The sequence below is a fragment of the Paralichthys olivaceus genome, chromosome 15 (assembly GCF_024713975.1).
Source record: "Paralichthys olivaceus isolate ysfri-2021 chromosome 15, ASM2471397v2, whole genome shotgun sequence".
Classification (NCBI taxonomy): Eukaryota; Metazoa; Chordata; class Actinopteri; order Pleuronectiformes; family Paralichthyidae; genus Paralichthys; species Paralichthys olivaceus.
This window is the reverse complement of record NC_091107.1, coordinates 1230912-1242315: the sequence shown is the minus strand read 5'-3', so window position 1 is coordinate 1242315 and position 11404 is coordinate 1230912. Positions and strand designations below refer to the sequence as shown.

General features: G+C 47.2%; 1 protein-coding gene across 2 annotated transcripts; it reads left to right on the top strand.

Moving 5' to 3' along the window:
- The first annotated feature begins 92 nt into the window (after positions 1-92).
- Positions 93-10927, top strand: dtx2 (deltex 2, E3 ubiquitin ligase). Of its 2 annotated transcripts, XM_069539656.1 has the most exons (9): positions 93-693; positions 1281-1866; positions 3812-3870; positions 5709-5969; positions 7374-7441; positions 7577-7744; positions 8089-8250; positions 8937-9026; positions 9220-10927. In XM_069539656.1, exons 1-9 carry the CDS (start codon positions 384-386, stop codon positions 9487-9489), a joined length of 1974 nt encoding a protein of 657 aa, XP_069395757.1. In that variant the 5' UTR covers positions 93-383; the 3' UTR covers positions 9490-10927. The 2 variants fall into 2 exon arrangements, with proteins under 2 accessions (XP_069395757.1, XP_069395758.1); XM_069539657.1 differs by lacking the exon at positions 5709-5969.
- The last annotated feature ends 477 nt before the right edge of the window (positions 10928-11404 follow it).

Sequence of the window (11404 nt, the reverse complement as noted above, 5' to 3'; positions counted from 1 at the left end):
AGTAACAGTAGTAGAATGCATTTGATTTCTTAAACAAAGTTCCCATCTGTTATTGGCTCCCACAGTGTCAGTATTTCCGGACGGCCCGTGAAGGCAGCATGAGGGGATGAAGGGGGCTGTCACTAAGCTAACATTAGCCACATAGAGCTAAGTCCAGTGAACGCACCAGCTCCGTCAACATGCCCCTGGATGTTTCTCCGGCCCGTTTGTTTCCGGGTTCTAACCTCGGAGCTTCTTTAAAAACGTGTTAGCTCGTTCACGATGCAGCGTTTCAACGAGCCGAGTTAGCCCGGGCCGGCGGACCCTCTGTTCCCGTCGTCGCGGCCGCAATCGGTTGCTAACCGGAGCCAGTTGTTGTTAGCTTTAGCTTTAGCCTGGCGAACATGGCGATCGTGTCTGGCTCCTGTGCCCGGGTGAACGGCTCCAGGAACGGGCCCTCCGTGTCCGCTACGCCCTCCGGCTCCGCGGGACAGTCCCAGCCCATGATCGCGGTGTGGGAGTGGCAGGACGACCTGGGCTTCTGGCGGCCGTACAGCGGCCAGGTGAGCGCCCACATCGAGCGGTGCCTGTCGCCGCGGGGCCACAGAGGAGCGGGACCCGGCTCCACGAGCATCTGCCTCGGACAATCAGACCCCAGCCTGTCGCCTTATCTCATCGACATCCCGAGCTTGAAGCAGTTCCGCCAGGACACGGGTGAGACATTCAGGGATTTATCACACATCTCACTTTCTGTCACAAACCCTGTTTTAATGATTTAATCTCTCCGGGCCCTGCTAGCTGGGACGCTAGCTACTTAGCATTAGCTCAGAGGCGCTGTTGTTTTGATATGTGTTTACATAGCTGCTAGCTCACGTTAGCCAGGTACACAATGCAGTTGTGTGTTCGTACCAACGCTAACAACCCTCAGCTTCACGTGTGGTTCACCAACATGTTCACATGACATCGTTAGAACGCAGCACACACATGACATTAGCATGTTGTTTTGGTTTAGCCCAGCTGATTCCTGCTAGCTTCTTTAAATGAGGGTAAACAGCTTGTAAATCTTAGCAGCTAACGCGTGTAGCAGTTCCAGTCCTCTGCTTTAACACAGTGCTGAAGAAATATCACTTAATATAACTAAACCACACAACAACATCATCATCATTAACCAAAACACAGACTGCTGTCATGAAGGATGAGCTTGTGTTAAAGTGAAGTCTTATTTATTCAGCACGTCACAACAACAACAACCACAGAAAACCAAAGTTTCACTTCATTGATGGTTTTCTTTTCATTTCCAGGAAAGACTCGGTCGGTACGTCGGTCCCTGTTCGCTCAGTCCTCAGGCCTCGGCAGTGGTGTTTACTGGGAATGGGCCAACGACGAAGGAGGGTGGACTCCGTACGAGACTCGAACCTCCATCCTTTTGGAGCACAGCTATCAGGCGCGCCAAGGCACCGCAGACCTGGGGCCTCATGGATATAATTACATCGTGGATCTCACCTCTCTGGCCCAGGTGAACAAAGCCACAGGGTTCAGGCGGCAGGTGCAACGTCAGTGTAACCTCCCATACCCGCTGGCCTCCAACGGCCCCCCGGCCATCCCCTCGGGCCCGTGTTCTTGCCAGCAGTGTTTGAGCCACAGCAGCACGGGACCCATGCCCAGCCGTTCACGACACTCCTTCTCTTCGGGGAGTCTGAACAGGCCCAGCCTCCAAGGGACAGGGAGGGCTGTGGCGACTCACCCCACATCTGTCTACTCGCCATACCCAAGGAGACCCCTCTCCGTTGGGGCGATGTCTTGGGGCAGCCCCTGGCCTCCACCACCCTCTGGAAGTCAACTTTCTGCGCCGCTTCTGACCAGCTCCGCCAGTGCAAATGGGTTAAGGTCAGTATCTTCTGTATGTGTGACTGTGACTCGGCTTGTAGCGTGATATAGTTATGTTACAGTATCACAACAGCCATGATGTGTTACTCCGGCTCATTCAGCTGTGTGGGGATGTGCGGGCCCCTCTCCACCCTTCCCTCTCCTTCCTCTTTGTCTTTCCTGTCTGTCTCCACTTTGATCGATCTTGTACAACAGGAATTTCAAAAAAAACGTAGCTGCAGCCCTGTGCTGTGGTGGGATGTTTGTTTTGGCTCAGTTAGTGCGACTCTCTGTCATCTGCTGCCTTCTGTCTCTTCCGTTCCTCACTTCGAAAACTTCTTTCAAACACACATTTCTAACTCACGTGTTATGATGACTGTGCACTCAGTTTCTCTTGGCTCTAATTTTCTCCCACGTCAACCTTCGTTGTCACGTGTTGGGATCTTGATCCATCTGTGGCAGACTGAAGTTATTGGACACGGTTTCAGGTCAAGTCAAATTTATTATCCTGTCCAAAGGGAAATTACAAACCATCATAAACACAACATTAATTATTATTCTTATAATTAATGCAACACAGCATCACCACATAAAATACAAAGATGAGTCAAATCCAGTGTACAAGAACAAAGTGCGCTAGTGGCATAACTGGCAAATGTTCCATATTAATTGCCGTACAGATAAAGGAGAGTTTTTATGTTTGAGTCCTACGAGCAGGAACTGTCCTCTACCTAATGGTAGAAGCACCAACTCCCTGTATAGAGGGGTGGTCGTTACAATCCAATATGCCGTGAATCTCCCCGAAGACATGATGGTCATCCAGGTTAGGGTTCCTGTTTGTGTGTGTGTACGAGAGAATCTGCTGAAGGCTAATGTGTGCAGTTCAGTCTGCTCCTCCAGAAATATGAAAAGTTTAAAATTATTAAATATTTTATGGATCACAATATATCATTAAAGAATTGTATTGTATCATTAATTTTTTCGTAATATTAGCATGTTGTAGGCAGCATCATGTTAAATAGAGAGAGTAGGTTCTCAGCAGCAGGGACAGAGAGACTGGTCTGAGTTGAGGATGGAAGGATGAGAGAATGAGAGGTCCTTAAAGAAATCCTGCCCCAGACTGCACTCAACCCGAGGCCGGGGCGACACTTCACCTCTCGGCTCGACAGCGACCCGAAGCATAAAGCCGAGATAACGCTGGAGAGGCTGCGGGACAAGTCTCTGACTGTCATTAGTGGCCCAGCTAAAGCCCAGATTTAACCCAACATCGACTTTGCAGAGAGACCTGAAGATGTCAGTTCCCATCCAACATGACAGAGCTGGAGAGGATCTGCCAGGAGATGAACTGCCCAAATCCAGGGGTGCAAATCTTGTAGAGACAAAAACACTGGAGGCTGTGATTGCTGCCTAAGGTGTTTCTACATAGAACTGAGGCAACGCTCGGAATCCTCAATGAGATGTTTCAGCTTTTGATTTTTAAACAAATGTACTTTAACGTCAGAATAAAGGAAAAGCTTCATTTTGAATAGTGGCTTTTCTTCCTCTGTACGTGGGTTTAAGTTGTGTTATATTAATATAACATATTTACCTTAATGTAGTTACTGCTGCAGCTTGTCTAGTGCATTAAGGCTCCAGACATTCGTCCCACCACTTCCTTTATTCAGCAGGTTGACTGAGGTCAGGAGAGCCTCATTATCAGGGACACGTTTCCCTCTATTGTTTCACGTCCTCTAGTTTGACTGACGAGTGAAACATCCAGTTTTCATGTTCATGAACTGATACAGAGTGAACACTGATGTGGAGGGAGATTACAGGTTTTATTTTATCATCTTGATCTGATGCCAAAGCTGTTCCTGATGTGTGTGTACCTAAACTTTTTAAGGCTTCTTTATATTCTTTTGTTTCCGTCTGGATTGTTTCCGTTTTCACTGACTGAACGTCGCTGTCTTTGTTTCCTGTCCCGCAGCGTTCCCTCCATCTCTGTGCAGCTGAACGGATCCACCAGCGTCAGCTCGGCCCTGGCAGGTAAACGAGCCTCATCCTCTCAGTTCCCTCTCCTCAGTCTGTTCTGCACCGCACCTCTGAGCGCGTTACAGGTTTTTCTTATTCAGTATAATTTTAATCTCTTTATGTGCCGCCCCTCTGCATTTGTCGTGTGGGTGTCAGTCTGTTTAGGAATAACGTTAAGTTGATAAATATTAAGCAAACTTAAAAAGCATAGAACCAAAAAGAGTTGTGGTGGCGTGGAGCGCATGATGTTGCTTTTATTGTTGAAACCATCAGAGACACTTCCATTCGGCAGGAAAGAACATAATATAATTTGTTATTCCAGTATATACGAAAACAGCCTCCGCACAGTCTCATCTTTTATTGAGAGCCGACTCAGGTTTCCTCGTGTTGTACAAAACATTCAGTCCTGAATGCGAAGGATGATTGACTTCAGCTTTCTGTCTTCCCGCTGAAAGACAAGTCGTCCCACAGCTCCACCTCCCCGGTTTTTGACTGACGCCTCAAGGCTAAAGAACAGAACACATCTACTGTTACTCATAACTTAAACCATACATCCTTATAGTGTGAGTCTACTCGTCCAGATCATTTGAGTCTAGATGGATAATTTGAATGATGATCAGTGACGTCAGTGAATATCATATATTAAAAATGAGACGACAGGTACCGATCACCAACTGCGTGGTTTGAAGAAATCACCTGCGTTCATCTTCGCAGGAGTGAGTGTGAAACCTGTATCTTGTGACTGATACTGCAGCGGGCCTCTAGGGGGCGATAGAGAATTTTTGGCTTCACTATCGAGATCTATCGTTCAGCTTTATTTCCAGTCTATGAATTTAATTCTGATATTATTGAACAGCGATTTGAAACTGATCCGTGTCCACATATTCATCAATATACATTTGACCAGGGACACGTGTACCCCTGCTCACTCATGCATTTATCCAATCAGCCAATCGTGTGGCAGCCGTGTGTAGCATCACACAGATGTAGGTCAATAGCTTCAATTGATGTTCACATCAAATATATGAGTATTGAGGAAAATGGGGTTTGGACGGTGGAGTGATTGTTGGTCGGAGTGTTTCTGAAACTGCTGATGTGCAGAGTTTTAACTCAGGGTCGTATAAAAAAAACATCCAGCGAGCAGCAGCTCTGTGGACGGAAACGTCTCGTTGATTTGAGGTCAGAGAAGAATGCTCGGACTGTTCAGAGCTGACAAAACTACTGAGATAACTCAGAAAACCACTTTTCACAACCGGCTGAGCAGAAATCTCCTCAGAACGGAAAAACACGTCAAACCTTGTGGTGGACGGACGACGACAACATGTCGGCGTCAGTGACGCCAGCTCGACAGAACTGGACAGTTGATGAAGCCCGGTTTGATGAGTCTGGATTCCTGCTGAGGCTGCAGACGGTGAGGTCAGGCGCTCCGTGGACCCGACCCGCCTTGTTTCAAAGTCTGGTGGTGTAATTGGAAACTTTGGGCCCCTTAATACCAATCAATGTGGGTTTGAATGCCATTTGCTATCTGAGCACAGAACCCTCTGGGGTCCTCCTCCCAGGACGGAGAGGAGAGCGGTCGATGTCTCGTTGTGAAACATTGGTCCTTCTTTCAAAATCAGCTTCACACTCAACAAATAAACTGTCGAATAGAAAACACAAGTGGATTCATGTTGAAAGGTTTTGATGCGTGTGTGTGTGCGTGTGTGTGGCGGTCGCAGTGGAAGCATCAGCTGCCGCTACATTTCTCATACCTTTGATTTGTTTCTTTCTGCTCCTGCATATCTCCACTTGCTCTCAACCCTCACCTCCCCCCCCCACTCAAACCCGACCCACCCCACCCTACCCTGCTCCAGGCATGGCCTCCATTTTGATGTCAGCAGTGGGACTTGGCGTGCACTTCACCAATGCCCCCCTCCCTCAGCAGCAGCAGCATCAGCAGCAGCAGCAGCATCAGCAGCATCAGCAGCAGCATCAGCTTCAGCTTCAGCAGCAGCAACCTGCTCCTTTCTCTCTTCCTCCTCCTCTCCTCCCCCCAGCCAGCAGACCCAGCAAGCCCCACAGCAGCAGCAGCAGCAGCAGTTCAGTTAGGAGAGCAAAGAGGCAGCACAGGAGAGGTAGCTACCCACGCCACCGGCCCTTCCTCCACGTGTCCTCTCCACCGTCCTCTGTTGGTCCACTTCATTACCACAGGCTTTGAGGAACATTTCATCCTGCATCAACTCACCTTCGTTTGTCTCCAGGTGTCCACGGGCTGCGTTCACACTGCTCCACTCTCGTCTATAGTTACAAAAACAAGCTGCTGTTTGTGCAGCGACGAGGGAGGAAGAATAGATTCTCCAATGATTTGACACCAGCTTTTTAAAATCAGACTGTCTGAAAACTAGCACCAATCTCTCTGCTGCCCCCCCCCCTTTAGTTTCAGTCCAGTTGCTGCCGTCAGTATCAGCTGCTCACCCACCATGAAGCCCTGCACGTCCACAGTCACAGGTCTCAGTGAGAACTTTTCTCCCTGATCGTCGTAAAAGAAAACAGGAGCTGGGACTCTGACAAATGTGGATTCATGCAAACGCTGCTTTAGACTGAACAGTAACAGTAGAACATATATATATATATATATATATATAATATACATTTTATTTGTATTTCATTATTGAGAAGACAGTGCAGGTGTAAAATGAGTAGAGTTGGAGAATGACATACAGCAAAGGGCTGGAACCAAACCTGCAGCTGCTGCAGGAGGATTCAAACCTCCGTGTGCCACCAGCTCAGCGAGCGGGCGCCCCAATCATTAGAATATTTAAAAAATCTGTCATGAGTGACAGGATTATTTTCACTACGTGTCTGCAGGAGAAACAGCGGAATAACAAACTGATAGAAAACTGGAATAAATGAGTGGAACGGCTTCTGATCAGGATACGTCAATAGATCCAAACCCAACTTAAATTAAGTTTAATTATGATTGTTAGTAGGATGAACCCCTGGAGATCTATCATCTAGTTTTCAAGACTTGATGTTAGATTTGACTTTGATTTTCGACTCATCTGTATAGAAACGAATCACTGTGTGGACGATCATTTGCTTCTGCTGCAGGACAATTCACTGATTTGCAGCTGGACGTCCTCCACCCCCACTGTTTGACACGTCCACACGTCAGACGTAGAATTAGAAAACGTTTGGAAGTTTGTTCCCTAAACAGACTCGACGTCACTCGTCCGTGTGTCCTTGTGTCCGTGTGTCCGTCCCTCAGGCTGCTCATTGTCATTTTTCATTAACACTGTGGTTCGTTGTCTTTTCATTCATTCAGAACGACTCTTCGGCTCCACAGTTTATGTTTTAATGTTAATATTCATCATAAAGTTTGTGACAAATGTTTTACAACAGTGTTTGATATCAGGAAGAAAATGATTTGGTGTCCTCAGTCTGGTTCTGTGGTTTCTTCAGAAGTAGAACTTGGTATCGTATCTTTCCTGCCTCAGCTGGTTCTTACTTCCGTCTCTCCTGCTTTGTGCCTCTTCCAGCCTCGGCTCAGAGACCCGAGGACGTGATTCAGCGTTACATGGAGGTGGTGGCCGGAGTGCCAGACGAGGTAAATGTTGAACGCCACAGATTATTGTAATTTTAAAGCTCATGTGTTAAAGTTTAAAGTTCAAATCTAAATATTCCAGCATTTTCATTTAGTGAATGAGACACTAAACACAACACTTCCTCGTGTCCCCTTCAGGACTGCATCATCTGCATGGATCAACTGTCCAATCCGTCCGGCTACGAGACAACGGCCTCCGATGACGGCGGCCAGAACGTCCTTCCAGACACCGTGGGCAAATTCATCAAATGTGGACACACGCTGCACATGCTCTGCATGCTGGCCATGTACAACAATGGAACTAAGGTGCCAAACTCAGCCGCTCGTGTCTTTAATTATGTGGACAAAGGTCAAAGATAAATGATGATGATGATGGAGGACTTGTCTCATCCCTGCTGAGAGGAGGACGAGGAGATTGACACCACTGTCTTGTCTGTGTGATAAGTTCAAAGCTGCTTTCAGGAGCAGATCAAAGCTTTAGAATGTGATGAATATTCCATTTTATCAAAGTCTAACATGGAAAAGTTCAAACAAAACAAGTGTAACACGTGTTGTACACGTGTTGTACAAACATACATGAAGTACTGTGCGTAGTGAGGGAATGGAGAAACAAGCTGATCAATACGTATCTGATCTGTGTTTCCCTCCAGGACGGCAGCCTGCAGTGTCCCTCGTGCAAGACAATCTACGGAGAGAAGACCGGCACGCAGCCCAAAGGCAAGATGGAAATTTACAGCATCGCACAGTCGCTGCCCGGACACCCAGACTGTGGCACCATCCAGATTATCTACAGCATACCTCCTGGCATACAGGTACCGCTGCACCCTGCGATACAACTCATGTCTGAGCACCGGGTCCCAAATACCGACCCGTGATTTAAACACATCCACAGAAATCATTTATCTTCTTTGCAGAGCTGCAAACTCTAAAGCATCGTGTGCGTTTTGATAAAAGCTGCGGTTCTCACACAGTTCAACGTGTCACCCACAAGGAGGAGGCAGCTGCTCTCTGCTGAACATCACGGAGCCGAGTGAATTCAGCCAGCGAGACTTTAAACGTGTTGATGTGAATGTTTTCTCGTGAATCTGTAGATTATCTTCAGCGACAGGAATTTCATTTCCGCAGCAGCAGCAGCAGGGCTTCTTCCATTTGAACAGACCGATGTCCAGAATCAGTTTGTGTAGAGTCGTCTCCTCCGTCTCTTTGTGTCTCAAAGTGACGTCCTTCTTTATTACGTTCTTCTGGGAAAACCTTCATTTCTCTGTGAGTCCTGCTGAAACCACAATTGAAGACAAACTGCAGCATCAGTTCCACTGATCTCAAGTCTCAGGAACTCCAACCTGGTTTGTATCGAGCTGTTGCTCCGCTGCTAACGATCTGCAGATGCCACAGTTATTAGATTATTTTTATGGTTCCAACTGATGTGAACTATTAAACTTTATAACTTTTCCATTCATTTATCAGTTTGTTTGTTTCTTTCCTCCTCCTCCTCCTCCAGGGACCAGAGCATCCTAACCCCGGTCAGCCGTTCACCTGCAGAGGCTTCCCTCGCTTCTGTTTCATCCCCGACAACGACAAAGGCCGGAAGGTACAAAACTAACTCTTCTCACAGCGGAGATTAAATCTAGAAACAAGAGAAACAAGACGCGGGATTTATTATTTCCTGCTCGCTGTAAACGTTGTTTCCGTGATGAATTATTTACTTTTATTCCGATGAATACGTAAAAGAAGTTTAAGTCTCATCATCGCTAACGTCTGCTCCTCGTCTCCATGTTGAAAAGGTGCTGGAGCTGCTGAAGATGGCGTGGATGCGGCGCCTCATCTTCACCGTGGGCACATCCAGCACCACCGGGGAGCCGGACACCGTGGTGTGGAACGGGATCCACCACAAGACGGAGATGATGTCCAACTTGTCGGGCCACGGCTTCCCTGACCCCAACTATCTGGACAATGTTCTCTCTGAGCTGGCGTCTCAGGGCGTGACAGAGGACTGCCTCAAAGCTCCAGGCGGCGGCGGCGGCGGCGGCGGCGGCGGCGGCGGCAGCAGCTAGGCCACAGCCCCGGCTTCACGCGCTTCCACTCAGAGCTGACCACGGACGTTACCCTCAAAAATCCACCTCAGAGGCCGGTGGACCTTCTTCCACCTCCGTCATTTAGTAGAAGTCAGCGTCTGCCCGGATCTCGTTGAGTGAGCGAAGGCGGAGAAGTTGACGACGCGTCACGAAGCTTCTCTGCGAAGCTGCACGGCGGAGCGCGCTCGCTGAGAACCACATTCCCACGCACTACATATTCCAGGACACTGAACTCGGAGATCAACACGTCCTCGGACCGTGAGCGTCTTTCACTAAACCTCCACTAACTGGAGACGTCTTTCTCTTATGTTGTTTTTCCATTAAGCCTCGTTTGTCTCCTCGGACGGAGCATCAGAGCCGCGCTGAAGAAAACTAAATCCTGAGATGTCGACAGTTACGAGTCTGAATGTTTGAGAATGAAATCAAAATCTTTATGGTCGTAAATAATATTTAAGTTGGTTCACGACTTTGAATCCAGGAGCGAAACTTTTTTTTTTTTAGAAAGAAAAGTTTCTTTTTCTAGAAATATCGTGACTTTCCTCACGAACACGTTTATCTCACGTGTGTTTCACTCGTCCCGTAATAACGACTTCTGTCTTCTGTTGTTTTTTTTTTTTTATTCTCGAAATCCCTCCTTCAGTTAGTTTCCTTCAGCGAGGCTCTGACGCTCCGTCATCGTATCCCGTCGTCGGGTTACCATGGCAATGGCAGCTCTCACTGGGGATAAAATCTCATGAAGCACTTTAGTTCTGACATCAGTGCATTTAGCTGAGGTGTGTGATTTCCCATTCAAGGGCAGTTCACCTGTTTCAAATTGGGAAATGATGCAATTCAAGTACAACGACACTAAAACCTTAGTAGCAAAGTGAGTATATATGAACCCGTCTGATGAGAAGGGGCAATACTTTACTGTTGTAAATAAAAATAATCATGAATGAATTAAAAATATGTAAACAGACAGGTTGTGTCCACAAACGGCAGGAAGGAGGATAAAGTTGTATATTTTGAAACATGAAACTTCTAATTTGACGTCTGTTGTCACAGTTTATTTCCTGATTTGATGAACAGACGTTTGAAGCACTCGAGTCTGGAACCTCCCGCTGACGGACGTTTGTCTCTTAATGTTTGTGTTGCCGTGTGAGAAGGGACGAGGTCTCTCCTCCCCCCCCCCACACCCCACCCCCAAACAGACGGATCACAGAGATGAGAATAAAAAGTCTGGACAAGACCGTTTTGTGACAATCAAGGTCATCGAACTTGAACAAGACACGTGGAGCTGCGGCGGCGGCGGCGGCGCCCCGGCTGCAAACTCACCTCCTGTACTCACATTATTCTGCGCACAGTTGCCGGACTGAGTTTTGACATGTAAACAAGCAAAACTGAAAAAAGTCTGCAATAAAGAAATGACGCTAAACGATTCATGACTCTTTTTTTTTTCCTCTTTCACTTCCAATAACAAGATTTTCACAGATTTCACAGGAAAAATCTGTGATTTGAATTTTAGATCTTAAAAAAAGTGAAGTCTAGTTGTGAGTGAATCTTCTGAATCAGCTTCAGAACCGAATGAGGAAAATGTAGATTCAGATCAAATGTGTAAACAAATCTTTTAATTCAACCTGTGTCTGGAAACACTCAACATTTATCTGTGGTGGAAATGTTGAGAGGGACGTGTGAGTCTGGAGACTGAGGAGGGATGATGTGCTCTGGGCTCAAAGTACGTGAGGAGGAGAAGAGATGAGGATGAGGAGGAGACGAGAGCTGATGGATGAGAAGCAGCGAGAGGAAGACCAGACCTGAACCAGCAGAGTCTCACAGTCATTTGTACAAATCTCTGGTTTCAGTGAGGAAACAGTTTCTTGTGGACAGAAACACAACTTCATCACCAGAGAGTGAA